We start from the raw sequence: 13,690 nt of genomic DNA on the forward strand, positions 1-13,690 counted from the left end.
TTTGATATCATGATCAAAAATAAAAACAACTGAACTGACATGACGAATTCAAGCACGTTTTAACGTTCGCGTTTTGTCGCTTCTATCTTTGCTATGTTGACGTGTATTGTTTTTGATATGATGGCCAGAAATAAAAACAACGATGACAACGTTTAACGATGTAAAAACAGCAATTATAATTAGGCTACGTTACCTGATAATTCCCTTTTAAAAATAAAATTTTAAAAACTCGCCGAATAGGGAACTCGCCGAATCGGACTCGCCGAATAGTAGCAGACCCAATGTATTATGTTAAATGCCGTGTGGTTGCTTGGTTTTATCTGTCTATGGTTGAAGAGTCACCTATTCACCAAAATTGAATCATTATGGTATGTACATTGTACAGTACAACATGGCGGAAGAAGCTGTGACATATTCACCGGCTTTAAGTCCACATTCTAGAATCTAGATGATTATCACTAATTCAATAATTTTATAAAGGAACGTAAGAACTAATTGGTGATACTAACAAAGAAGACTTAGAACCACTGTTTTACATAGGTGTTCCTCGATTAAGTGCAAGTTTGTTTTTTAAATTGTGTGCACAGTGCACACTTCATATGAACAATGCAACTTTTTACTACCAATACAGTTTCTAACATCGTGCTACATTGTAAGCAAATAAGGGGTTGTTGCAATTGAAATTTAACAACTACAAGTTTAAAAGTGATTTGAGTTAGGCGTCAAGATTGTGGAAGTTTTATGATATTTGCATAGTCTGATTCTGTAATGGTCGTGTTAGGTTTGGTTGGTTTTGAATCTTTATCCTCGGACTGACAAAGCCTTGATTGGTTATTCCTGGTAGTTTCGCTTACTTGAAGAGGCTCTTTACGCAGGGCCGGTTACCGAGATTGGCAGTGTGAAGTTTCGGATTGTTGAAGTGTTGTTGCGGTAATTATTCCATCCATTAGATGCCGCTGAATGGAAAGCAGTGCTAACGTGTGTTGCTCAAGCGCACACCCCGAGAGTCGAACCAGCGCCACTTGATCTTGAAGCTTCTTCGTTCATAAAGTCACGTGCTAACCAACTGAGCTATCGGGGCGGACAATGTTAAAGTTTGGTTAGTTAATTTTAACAGTCTGTCTAAACACGGCCATATTTGTTTCAGTTAAAAAAGCGTTTCATCGTATCCTTGCCTGCGATGAATATTCGAGTCATTGATAAAGATGGAATCCACTCGCTCCCGACACTCACAGAGGAGGACTACACTAATGAATGAGCAACCTCATTCGGACAAAATACGAACAATTTAGAAAATTGTGTTTAGACAACAAATAGGGAGCTATTTTCTTCATATTCACGATCTCGGCTGCTCTTTTTTTTATTGTAAATCGACAAATCGGGTCATGACGAATAAGAATATGCAGGAATATGAGACCTTTGCTATTGCAATCGCGTACACCATGGTCAGAGAACCCATTTCGCTGATCAATATTTTCACCCACCGCTGTTTCCACTTCAGGATTGAGGATGTTTTCCTCGCTGCGTCACTTCCTTTGCCGGCCTCTTTTTTCTTTTTTACCTGAAAAATCAAAAATGTTTTTTTCTTACGTGGTTCCTTGAATACCGAAATCGTTGCATGTTGCTACTTATAGCGTTGCGCGCATGCGCTGAGACGCAATTGGCTAAAAGTTTGTTGAGAAGAGGCATGTTTGACTTGTATCAGTCACATAATTAGTGGAAAGGCGGCTGGGTTTTATGTAACGTCAGGTATGATAAGTATCTATTGATAGGTCACAATGTTTTCGAATCGTTCAATCAAATGCGATGGTAATAAAATAAATCAATAAATCGACGCATCAATGGTTTAAATGGCTGTAGACTGAGCAGCACTGCAATAAGGATAGAGGTTGCTCCAAAGCTTCATTAAATGTAGCTAGAAAAGTAAACAGCTGATTGGACCCACTACCATTCTCATGTTTCATTTCATCTTTTTTGCTTCTGTTTCGTCCCTTTTTTTCTTTACCTCCTTTTCGTTTCTTTCCCTTATTTTTCTTTGTTTTCTTCTTATACGGACCAAGCCCCTTCCGCACCATTGTGCCTTTCCAATGCGCCTGGATCTGACAAGTTGCGCATGTTTTAAGATATAGAGAAACTTCTACATTAGAATTTGTCACTTCAACCGGTAAGAAAAAAGTGACGAATCATACCAACAGGTCAAAACTATAGAAATTGTGCTGGGATAGACAAATAAGGCAAACTGGCCTCCACTGTACTTACACCAAAATTTAAAAAAATATTTTTGAACTTTCTTTGATAATACTGAGAGCTGTCTCAACAAATGCGTTTACCAATTCAAAACTAGTTAAGGATATGAACTAGCAGGATAAATTATATTGAAGTAATTGGAACTAATGAAATTATCTACTGAGAAAAACGAACCATCTTCAGGGAAAAGATCATTAAAATATTGGCCACACAGTCTGACAATAGGCACCAGCAGATGTAAAACATTGATAGCCTATATTACTAAGAGTGTTCATTGGGCAACTCTAGTTGCAAATGGGAACATGAGCAAACGATGCAACATCTGATCGAATGTCCTGGTCAAAAAGCTCTGTATGAGACTTGGAGAGTTCAACCATAGAGCAAGAGCTTGCATTAGGCTACCACAGTGTGATTCACAAACAAGACGATTATTACTGTGGTTGCTGCCAGTCGCAATCTTCTTTGTAAGGCGAAGTGTTGTAAAAGGAAAGGCAATCCTTGGTCATAGATGTGTAGGTATGACGGTTTTAGGGAGTTCCCCTCAAGTGATAGTTCTTTAAGATTTTCCATCTTGTCGATGTCTTCTGGGATGGCGGTCAAGTAGTTGCTTTGCAGACGGAGGTATTCCAACTCTGTCAAGGAAAAAATAATAATCTCACTTTTTAGGATTAACCCTATCGTCATTCATCGCTCGGCTGCGCTGAGAACAACGCATATTTGTGATGGATTAGGCTACAGCGTTGTAGGCTAACTTATAATACATTATCATTCACAGACAATTTGCTGCTGAAAGAAAACAATTTAGCAAATCAAATTATTTATCAATTCAAAAGTATCAAAGGTATTTATCCAACTGTAGCGGACGTAGTAACAACCCGCTCATACATAGCTGTAATCAAGACAGCGACAGCCTGAGCACAATAGTGGTGGAGATGACCTGAAAACGAGCTCTATATTTCTTGTAGCCTATATCAGTTTAATGCAGTAGAAAAAATAGAATCGTCACCATCAGAATGTAAAAGAGCTGACCGGTCTGACACCAAAATAAAGCCATGAACAGAACAAAACTACAAAACAAACACGTCCACCAGGCCCGTAACTAGGGGGGCGCAGGGGGGGCGAAGCCCCTCTGCAAAAATGTTGGCACCCCCTGGAAAAAATTATGTTAATTAACTCTGTTCGCTGACTTTTCAGTTTTATACTCAATTTTCTTGTGTTATTTAATTGTAAACATTGTGTGTTTAAGGGTGTGGTAGAATGTTGTCTCTAAAACAAAGTTTGCCTAATTTTAAACGAAACTGCATTAAAAGAGCGAGTTTTGCCAATACCAAACATTCAAATATCTCAGCCAGGAATTAGCAACAAGAAAACATAGAGACTTAGCTTTATTACCGAAAAATGCCCTAGAAAACATGATCTTATCCTTTTGCTATGTCACCGGACAGCACCATTTTACAGGAATATTTATACCCACATGTTTGTTGAAAATGTTTTCAGAATGCACCAAATTCAAAGTAATTTTTCAAAATTTTCTGGGGGAGGCCCCCCAGACCCCCCGCTGCTGGGTGTCGCCTTTGGCAAAGACGCCGTCGGTCTTTGCCCGTCAACCCCCACCCCTTTTCAAAATTCCTGGCTACGCCACTGACTAGTTCTATGATAAACTAGTCTAATGTAAACGTTGTATTAGGCCTACGATTAATGTTTTTGCGTAAATATACCCACATTGTGTACAAACGTCGTTTTCGTACATGATACGGAAAGTAAAAGTTGGGCCCCCTCTACAATACTTTTTGCCCCCCCTGCTGCTCCAAGCTAGTTACGGGCCTGACGTCCACACCAAGACATAGCCGATATACTGAACGCTGGTCGCTTCAACTTCAAGAAAAACCCGTCTTGATTAAAGATGTGTTGCTCAGAGCATGCACACGACCAATTGATTACAATCAATGCGGCATGTAACAAAGTAAAAACAGACGCAAAACTATGCATGTGTATCAATGTCTCAAAAGCAAGAATGCAGCCAAGCACCATGGCATTCCAATTCTAAAATGGCAGAAAACAAAGACGCCGTGAGGAAAACGTAGAAATGACCTATGGAGAGCCTGAAGGGGATAGAGTCTCCAGAAGCAATAATAAGTGATGCCAGAGAATGTAAAAAAGATATAGGCTACATAAAACTCGCAGAAGCTACACAAACATCTGTGAATTACTCGGCCAGCACAAACAGTATTCATACCACTGCCCTGATCGCGGTCAAAAACCAGAACAAAAAAAAGAACAGCAAGTCCGGCAACGGTGGTCTTGAGCTGTGCACCAGACAAACGAATTTCAAAAGCAATATTCTAATAAGCGGCACCTCGTGAATGGAATAATTTAATGATAACAAACTTTCAACAACTGGAAACTTCACACTGTCAATCTCGATAACTATAGTGCTGCGGATTTTAGTCCGACGACAAATACTTCCACATTCCACAATGTAAGATTGGGCAAATGTTAACCTATCACTGAAATTTTTATAGCTTTTAAAAATAAGCTCCAATTCTTTGTTTTTCTTACCTGACAAATCTGCAAAAGTTTTTGGCAACCCTGACAAGCTATTGTTTGAAACGTCGAGTGTTTTCAATTTAGATAAGTGCCGAATGGTGGGCGGAAGAGCCAAAAGAAAATTATGGTCCAAATGCAAATGCTCAAGGTTTTCCAAGTATTGAATCTGAAAGAAGAAGAAAGCAACATGTATCTGTTTCCTATGTAGCCTATCTGTATATATCAGTTAACTTTTAATCTTATTTCACTTGAAACAGAAGTTTCAAAGTCCAGGGTAGGTGATGAAAAGCGAGGCTAGCTTTGCTAATCCTGCTATTCAGTCCGTAGCATTTAGTTATATGCGGACAGGACATCAAGAGGGAGATAGCCAACAGTTTGTTTCCACGCGCCGCATTTGATGACCGGTGAGGAAGCCAAGCTTCACTTGCGCACATTGGGATGGATGCGGCCAACTCTTGTTCGAGTTTAATTTGATCCAAGTGGGTCAGTCCATCCATACAAGAAGGATGAAAGCTTCACGCGTCGAACAGTTTATGAAAATTGTCAGCTCCGACAAAGATGCTCTATACGAGACTACAAGCCTTTTGGGCCCGTTTAGGCTACACTTTAGTACCGGCATATTTCTTCTCTGAAGCAGTTTAAATCCTCTACTTACGGTGAAATTTTTTTGTAAGTTTTGTGGTCATATGTTCAAGGTGTAGCTCAGACATGATGCAAACGTTATGGGTGCAACTATAGATTAGATGACTCACCTGATCAGGAAGGTTTGCGAGTGGCTTGCCATTTTCTTGGCCAAGATAAAGTTGTTCTAAGTTTGTCAAAGCACACAAGGACATTGGGAAGCTTGGGAACTGCAAAGTCCAAAGAAAAACTGCTCAATGTTTATTCTGTTATTAGAAATTATAAAAGACGTATAGTAGTCATTAGCAGTAGCCATCTAAGCTTATAGGCTAGTGCCAAAACATTATTTGATAAACTAAACAACTAATGAAAAACATCTCATCAATGATCATCTGTAAGAAGAGGTTACTTGCATGATAATTGGCATAGGATTCGCTGCTATGAACGTTCTACCTGATTTCCGGAAACCCCCAGTATCTTAAGCGCCACCAAGTTACCAATATGAGCGGGCAGACCGGAGAGCTGGTTGTCGTCCACTGCAAGTACAACCAAGTCCTTCAAACCGCAAATGTTTATGGGAAGTTGAGTCATTCTGCAAAGTTGGCCGAAGTAATCAGGACAGAGCATTGCATAAATATAAACGAAGCCCTAACAGGGCATACGCTACAGACGTATTTTGCATCATAAATACATATTTTGAATTAAAAACATATAGGCCTAGCCATAGTAGATAAACTTTAATATTCCTTTCTGAGAACCTCATGCAAAATGAGAGGATTTTGAGTTAAATTTGTTTCGACTAAAAAATATGGGATTATTGTCTGTGGTCGTGCAATCTACAGACATACACCGCACTGTATGAACAACTATTCAGACACACTTCAAACCTTTCAAGGTTTTTCCATCTTTTCTCACTTCATTTACGTGTTTGTATTTCGATTATTGTAGCTAGTAAACCATTCACACAGGCTTATCCTTTGTAGGCTATTTTCAACCAAACCGGAAAAGGTTTGCTGCACTTTACCTGAGTTTATCACCGGGTTGGTAATATTTGATGTTACCAACAGCAAACTAATATTTGATGTTATCACAGTGAACTCGCAGCATCAGGCTAAAACAGGTCGTTTATATCTACATTGTGAAGTTGGTAGGCTTAATATTTATTTGAGTAGGAAAAATGGGCCCCTAAAAGCGATTTTTCTTTACAAGGTCGTGGGTTGTGATAAGGGGAAAAGTTGCCCGACCTGTTTCCACTCGCATCGAGATAGTTCAGCTTCTTCAGTCTGGATATCCGCTTCGGTAAGCTGCGCAGCTCGTTATTGCGCACATGCAGTGCTTCCAGATTGCACAGTCTATAAAACATGTGCGGTAGCGTCACTAAGTGGTTGTTGTTCACGTTCAGCTCCTTCAGCGCTTGCATCCATTCGATGGTGACTGGTAGTGACGTCACAATGTTGCTTCCGATATCGAGCACCTGGAGATTGGTCATCAGACACATCGCGTCCGATAGATGAGACAATCGATTCCGCGCGACGTATAGCCGCTCCAGTGACGTCAACGCAGCAACGTAAGGTGGAATTTCGCAAATTCTGTTCCCGTCCAAGTCTATAATCTGAGAACAGGAAAATATTAGGAAAAAAGCGATGGAATGGAATATTTTCCATGGAAATATGAAAAGTATCCAAAACAATAACTTGCGCTACTTTGGAGTCAAATATTCAATCAGACAACAGTTTAAAGACCGAATAACATGATGCGTTCTACTGGTGCAAATTCAGCTAAACTATCACAAGATGTATAAAGTGACAAACGTCGGAATAAAAGCAGATTGTCACTTTATACATCTTGTGATAGTTTAGCTTAATTTGCACCAGTAGAACGCATCATGTTATTTAATTAAATTCCTGGTGAGCAGCCTCAATCAATTTTCAGTTTAATTACCGATTTACCTTTAATTTTGGTAGATTAATAATGCACACTGGAAATTCTTTGATTTGGTTATTTTCCAAGTAAAGTTCTTCTAAGTCTTGTAATCTGTTGAATTCTTGTGGGATATCTTTGAGATAATTGTTTGAAATGCCGACGATTTTCAAATCTAACATCGTGCGGCAGAACTGAACAGGAAATTGTCGCAGGAAGGTGGCGTACAAGCGCAATTCTGTGAGGTAAACCAACTTGCTCAAGGCGTGGATCGGCAACAGAAGAGGATTTTTGCTTAAATCAAGCCGTGTTAGATTTTTTAATCGCCAAATGTCACTGCTGAGATGGGTAAGGTTGTTGGAGTTGAGATACAATGTTCTGAAAAATCAAATATTGTATTAAAAATGAGGAAAGTTACTTCGCGCGTCATAGAAAAATATTCAAATTGATGATAGAGAGTTGAGAGCTTAATAGGACGTCATCGGTAAGTCAATCCAATGCACAAACCACGTAAGACTTAACAGCGTTTTCAAGTAGCACACTAAATGAGTTAACTTATTATCCACGTAGTTTCATTTGTTTCACAATGTTATGCATAGAATTGTACAGCAACATCGTTACAGCGATTGAAAAAGCCTTCAAACATCAAAAGCTATCCACGAAAAATCTAAAGAGGAAACTAAACTTTGTTCTTTTAAACAACGATTTCAAAGTATCTTACTTTGTTAAACAATGCTAGTTAGCCTACGATATATGCAACTGCGCGTTTACATTGGCGCTGTGGAACTTAAAGTTCAAAACATTTAACAAAATCTTGTGTTCGTCTGGTGACTGCAAACCATGCTGCTATAAGATGTTATTAAGAATGGTTGTAGCCATCAGCAGGGGCGGATCTACCCGGTGGGCCTGATTGGTACAGGCCCTGATTGGTACAGGCCCACGCAGAGTGACAGTGGGCCCACCCAAAATCAGATTCCTGAAGAAAAATATAAATGTTTAACACTAGAACAACCAAGTGGTATACTGAATTGTCTGTGTCATCACTATTTTACACTAAAAGCAACATATGCAACTTTCCGCGAGGATTCGAAGGGCGACTTTGGTGACGTGCTCAAACTGACAGAAGAACTGATCATAAAGTATGAGATAACTAACTGGGACGTGGTTGCTTCTCGTAAACGCAAGCTGCCTTCGAAGTTTCACAAGTCTGTTGTCACCACAACGCTGGAAAAATGTCGGTTGTCATGAGCAATGAGGATTAAAGGGCGCTGTGGAACTGTATTCTTGACAGGCAGATAACGGAGTTAAACTGCCGCTTTATGAACGCCACGTATGGATTAGTGATTATATATGCCACGTTTGGATTAGTGAGAGCAGCGGCCTCTTTCGCACCTGGATCTGCCACTTTTGGCAAATAAAACATTCTAAATGGTCTATGTGCACTGTACGGCATTGAGATCGCAGATGTTGAACATGCTGTATTCATTCAAAACATCAGACGGAAAATGGATCGGGAAAACTTTCCTACATTAATGGAAGTACTGGACAGCTGCCCTGCTGATATTTTCCCAAACAAGAACAGTGTTTTAAGGACCATCATAACACTGCCTTCCTCGTTTTGCAGCGTTGAGAGACTTTTCTCCGCAACAAGCAGGATCCAAACGCGCTTGAGATCATCCATGCTGACTGGACCCCTTAACAACTTGACACTTTTGTCTTATGAAAGACAACTCACTCACAGTTCGGGTTATGATGACATCATCAACTTTTACTCGAAACCCAGGAAACTCCGCCTTGTGTAAAAACTCCGGTAACACAAAGTTTTTGTATGCTGGTCCACCGTGGCATTATTGGTGAAGGCCCACCAAGATATTTCTTAGGCCCACCCAAAAATTACGTTCTGAATCCGCCACTGGTCATCAGAAGAACGTATAAAGTGTTATTGTATAATTAAATGCCTGGTGAACAATCTTATTCTGTATGAAATAACCATTTTATCACAATAAAATAATTTATTCTAGAATCTAGAATGACTTCTGGAACTATGTTATTGTTGCCTCACAATGTTTCAACGCTACCTGAGGTTACTGAGCCGTGCTATGGATGATGTGACGTATTTGATTCTATTGTGTTCCATATGCAGCTCTTCAACTTCAGTAAACAGAAATAATTCTTCTGGAATATTCTCTATGTTCTTTCCGGCCAAGTCTATGAACCTGAGTTCAACAGATGACAAGTTTGCCCATAAAATCGCTCATTGTGGGAATCGAACTTAGACCCATTGAATTTCATCAATAATTTCCAGGAATATCCAAACTATTCGGTTGCATGGCTGAGTGGTAAAGATTTAGATTGGAAATTTTGTGAAAACGTCTGCGCGTCGGCTCGACACCATCCAAAGAATGCAGCTGTGGCAAGGCACTTAATGACATGTCAGTGATTGGGAGAAGATGTCTCGATGACCATATTCCTCTCCGCTGCTTCCTGTTGTGTTGCATTTATGGTTGCAGTGTTCTGTAGACACTTTTAAAAAGACAAAGATTAGTTTATAAGTGTCAAAAAAAAAAATTAATCTAATAACGGAAAGCCACCTTTCTAAAATTTCCAAAACGTTTAGCCTACCATCATTATGTCCCTTCCTTGTGTTGACGGTTGGAGCATAAAAACAAACTCTCACCTTTTTTTGGGCCTTCTTCGCCAATCTTTATTTTCCTTCGCCTCAACAGAATAATCAAGAACATCTTCCAAAATTTGAAACTTTTGTATTTCCGTTGATTTTGCACTTTCAACGTCATGAAAGTCTCGCTTGTCGCTGCTACCTTCGGATATAAGACGTTAATATCATTTGTTTTCTTATTCCGATGTCTACGTTGCACCTTTACCACATCATAGTCTTCTCTATCACAGGATAATCGGTTAGTGAAATTATTCTGAGTCAACTCAACCCAATGATCGTCAACCGGCGTTCTGAGGGAAACCGTCCTAACTTCTGCCGAAAAGAATTTTACTTTCACTGATGCACCACTGCCATCGCCACAAAGCTCTGTTGCGCAACAATGAGACCAACGAACTTGGCAACGAACATCTTTTCTGGTGCAAATGTAGGCTACTAATTTTGAGCAGCCCAACATTAAAACAAATTCACATAATAATAATAACAATACACTAAAAAAAAACAGATAAATAAAGGAACGGTAGCTAAGTTTAATGTTTTGCTACAACACAACTGCAAATTATCCTAATTTCATTAAATAAAATCTTACAAAACAAAAACTCAAAGTTTTAGGCTTTTACATTATTTTTTAAGGACAGAAAATGTTATGCACATTAGATCAACCTACTTTGATTAATTGCTTCAGACTTTTGATCTTTTTGATATTTTTCAGATTTGTGATGCCTTGATTTTGAGACATTCTTCTTGATCTTCCCTCCCACCGATGGATAAATCACGTGACTCATTACCTCGTGGTATGTGGCAGCCTTCATTTAATGTCTCTGCCTGTGGTGAGAAAATGCTTTGTTTTTGTAAAAAATAAAGTTAGTTTACAAGTTTCACAGTTTCCAGTGGAATTTGAGTAGTTTTATGTAGAACTTGTGAAAAAAATATACAGTCGTAGATGCATTTGGGTTGAAATATAATTGAAAACTTTTTTTTTTTAAATAACAAGTTTCCTGATCTTATTGCTTTAAGAGCCTTCAAAGGCATTTTTTAAATGAATTGTGATGTCACAGAAGACTCCGCAAGATAAAAATTACAGAAAACTGGCTCAGTGTGACCGCACAACTTTAGAAAAAAAAAATTATAAACTAATATAGGCTACAATTGAGCGCTATAACATATCAAGTGAACAGTAGCCCATCTGTAAATTGATGTGCTTTTTATTCAGACAAACTTTGATCATTTAATTTCAGATTAAAACAGTGGTATTAAAACAAATGAATTAGGTTACAATGCTACGCAATTAAAAATATGCAAAAGAAAAGAAAGTGTGGTCTGTTGCAGGTAGCCTAATTAAGACATCAATTACTGTAAAATGAGTGGGGTAAATTTTGCCTCAATTAATAAAAAATAGCCTAAGATGCGAAAAACAAACCTTTCTTTTCCAACATCACCCTTGCTTTTCGATCCAGCGTTTTATCAACTTTTGGGGCACTCTCAGTGCATCACATTAAATGGGGTAAAATTGAAAGCCCAAAATATACCTGTGTTGACCATCACTTGAGCATTTTTGCTGAAAAGAACATTTGTGACGCAACAATAAAGTTTTATTCGCAGGTGTTGCCAAAATAAAATGTACAGAAATGAGAGAGAGAGAGAGAAAACTTTTTTGTTGTCTGTTGCGAGAGTAGTAAGGTACAATAATAAACAATATGAGTAAAATAGCACCATAACAATCTAGTTTCTAGTTAGACAGAAGTTTCACATGATTCATTGTCTTAGTAATTGGTATTATTTTATTTCAGTTCAGTATTGTACAGTTAGACAAATAATGAGGCAATAGTAGCAGATAGTAGGCTACAGTTTTAATGCGATGACTAGGGCCATTTTTATATGACTTTAAAAAATCAATAATACCGGTATGACTTTATTTTTTGGAAAATATGACTTTATATGACTTTATGTGAAAATCGTTTATTTTTACATGCGAACAACGTCACTCACGGAACTAAAGAGTAAAACATACGCAACATAACAGTAATACACATCCATTTTTATTTTAAACCACTGTTGTAGTACAGTTTCATGTAGTGTGGAATGTTAGAGTCTTTGAAGTTACGATTTGGACGTGAAAATGACTTTAGTAAGGAAAATGAGCGCTCGCGCTCCACAGACGTTGATGTGGGTTGCCACTTCTGCAGTTTTGCATAAAGCGCTGGTGAAATGTCTTGTCTTTGTAGCTCCATAATTTGTTTCACATCGTTTTTGTTTAGCTCAAGCAGATCTTCGCTTAATTGCTTCACCGCTTAAATTGGTACTTTTTATTTAAAGTATACAACGGTATGACTTTATAACTCAAAAATATGACTATATAACTTAAAAAGCTGATTTATGACCTAACCAGGAAAATATGACTTTATATGACTTCATAACTTTCTTAATATACCTCATAGGGATGCGGTTTTTGCGTTAAAATTGATTTCACGACTTACTGATGTGTAGAAAAAAATATGACTTTAAATGGCCCTAGCGATGACGTCGCCGAGGGTCGCCGGATCTACCTCCACGTGCCGCAATCGCATCGGTCAGTCTATTAAAGCGTTTTCTCTTGTCAAGCCTACCTTGCTGATTTCTTCCTCAACTTGCCTTTTTCAAGTTTTTCCTTTTCCTACGACCATCCAGATCCATTTGCAACTCCAGCGCTCTCCTCAAAACATCATCTTTATTCTTCTTCAAAACGTGCCCACACTGCTTCACTCCATTCGTCATTTGAGCAAAACATGAAGTAACAAACAACTCCACAATCCATCGCATCCTAGTAGCGTTGACAGGGGGATCCATGGGGTACTTCTGGACCTGGAACGATTTCAGGCGCCCAGCTCGATAGCTCAGTGGTTACGCGCCTGGCTCAACATCACGCGGCGCTGGTTCGACTCTCGGGGTGTAGGCTACGCTTGAGCAACGCATTTTCAGGACTGCTCTCCATTCAGCGGCATCTAATGAATGGAATAATTCCCTGGCAATAACACTTCAACAATCGGAAAACTTCACTCTGCCAATCTCCGTAACCGGCCCTGCGTCAAGAGCCTCTACAAGAATGCGAAACTACCAGGAATATCCAATCAAGGCTTTGTCAGTCCGAGGATAAAGATTCAAAACTAACCAACTTGGAAAAACCACCACACATTTTTGGACATATTGCGAGTTTCCTAGAAGTGCTTTGCTTTGGGGTCCGAAGATTTCATTGGTACCGGGCCCAAATTATCTTAATAACCCTGATCGCTTCCCAAATGGAACGGGTCGTCTGAGTGAAATGGATGACAAAACTAACGAGGGCAGAAAGTTTTTTAGAAAACTTTTGAATTTATTTAGTTATCTTTTTATTTTACGTAAGATTATTGTTTTTGAATTATGCCATTCAATCCTAAGCTATCAAGTTGCTATCAATCTGTCTATGGTAAGTTATTCAAAAACTGATCTTTGTATTAAGTGTGGTCCCGATACAGTGAAATTTGCTTAATTCGTTACCTCAAAGGGGTTTGAAAAAATTGACGAATTATGCAAAAATGTCAAAACTAGCCTACTGTACACCATAACGGGACCGCTAAAAGTGTGACGAAGAAGGCAAACTGACGAATTAGACGAGTTCTACTATAACTAATTATTAGCAAACCAAAAATTCTTCGGCAGTTTAAC

At 38.8% G+C, this 13,690-nt stretch overlaps 2 protein-coding genes across 5 annotated transcripts in view; one reads left to right on the top strand and one right to left on the bottom strand.

Annotated features, from left to right (window-relative positions):
* LOC145777474 (proteasome subunit beta type-2-like) overlaps positions 1–1,838 on the top strand; it is a 36,153-nt gene extending 34,315 nt beyond the window's left edge. For both annotated transcript variants that reach the window (XM_082588853.1, XM_082588852.1), the window contains exon 5: positions 1,148–1,838. In XM_082588853.1, the coding sequence (XP_082444979.1) occupies positions 1,148–1,258 (111 nt within the window). In that variant the 3' untranslated portion in view covers positions 1,259–1,838. The remainder of the gene's footprint in view (positions 1–1,147) is intronic.
* Positions 1,434–11,545, bottom strand: LOC145777473 (uncharacterized). Of its 3 annotated transcripts, none has more exons than XM_082588850.1 (12): positions 11,430–11,545; positions 10,673–10,834; positions 10,013–10,150; positions 9,414–9,551; positions 7,365–7,713; positions 6,660–7,027; positions 5,869–6,007; positions 5,547–5,645; positions 4,807–4,960; positions 2,683–2,879; positions 1,949–2,099; positions 1,434–1,561 (listed from the first exon to the last, which is right to left on the bottom strand). In XM_082588850.1, exons 2-12 carry the CDS (start codon positions 10,819–10,821, stop codon positions 1,527–1,529), a joined length of 1,917 nt encoding a protein of 638 aa, XP_082444976.1. In that variant the 5' UTR covers positions 10,822–10,834; positions 11,430–11,545; the 3' UTR covers positions 1,434–1,526. The 3 variants fall into 3 exon arrangements, with proteins under 3 accessions (XP_082444976.1, XP_082444975.1, XP_082444977.1); XM_082588849.1 differs by having other exon boundaries at positions 1,527–1,561; positions 1,946–2,099; XM_082588851.1 differs by lacking the exon at positions 11,430–11,545 and having other exon boundaries at positions 1,527–1,561; positions 1,946–2,099; positions 10,677–10,764.
* Positions 11,546–13,690: the final 2,145 nt, after the last annotated feature.

This window comes from Aplidium turbinatum, chromosome 9, assembly GCF_918807975.1.
Source record: "Aplidium turbinatum chromosome 9, kaAplTurb1.1, whole genome shotgun sequence".
In the NCBI taxonomy this organism is placed as follows: Eukaryota; Metazoa; Chordata; class Ascidiacea; order Aplousobranchia; family Polyclinidae; genus Aplidium; species Aplidium turbinatum.

Bases quoted from the DNA above. Each gene is read 5' to 3' on its own strand.
- LOC145777473 (XM_082588849.1), bottom strand. From the start codon at position 10,821: ATGAAGGCTGCCACATACCACGAGGTAATGAGTCACGTGATTTATCCA. The intron at 7,714-9,413 runs GTAGCGTTGAAA...TTGATTTTTCAG, and splicing joins GCACGGCTCAGTAACCTCAG to AACATTGTATCTCAACTCCA. The intron at 7,028-7,364 runs GTAAATCGGTAA...TCCTGTTCTCAG, and splicing joins TTAATCTACCAAAATTAAAG to ATTATAGACTTGGACGGGAA.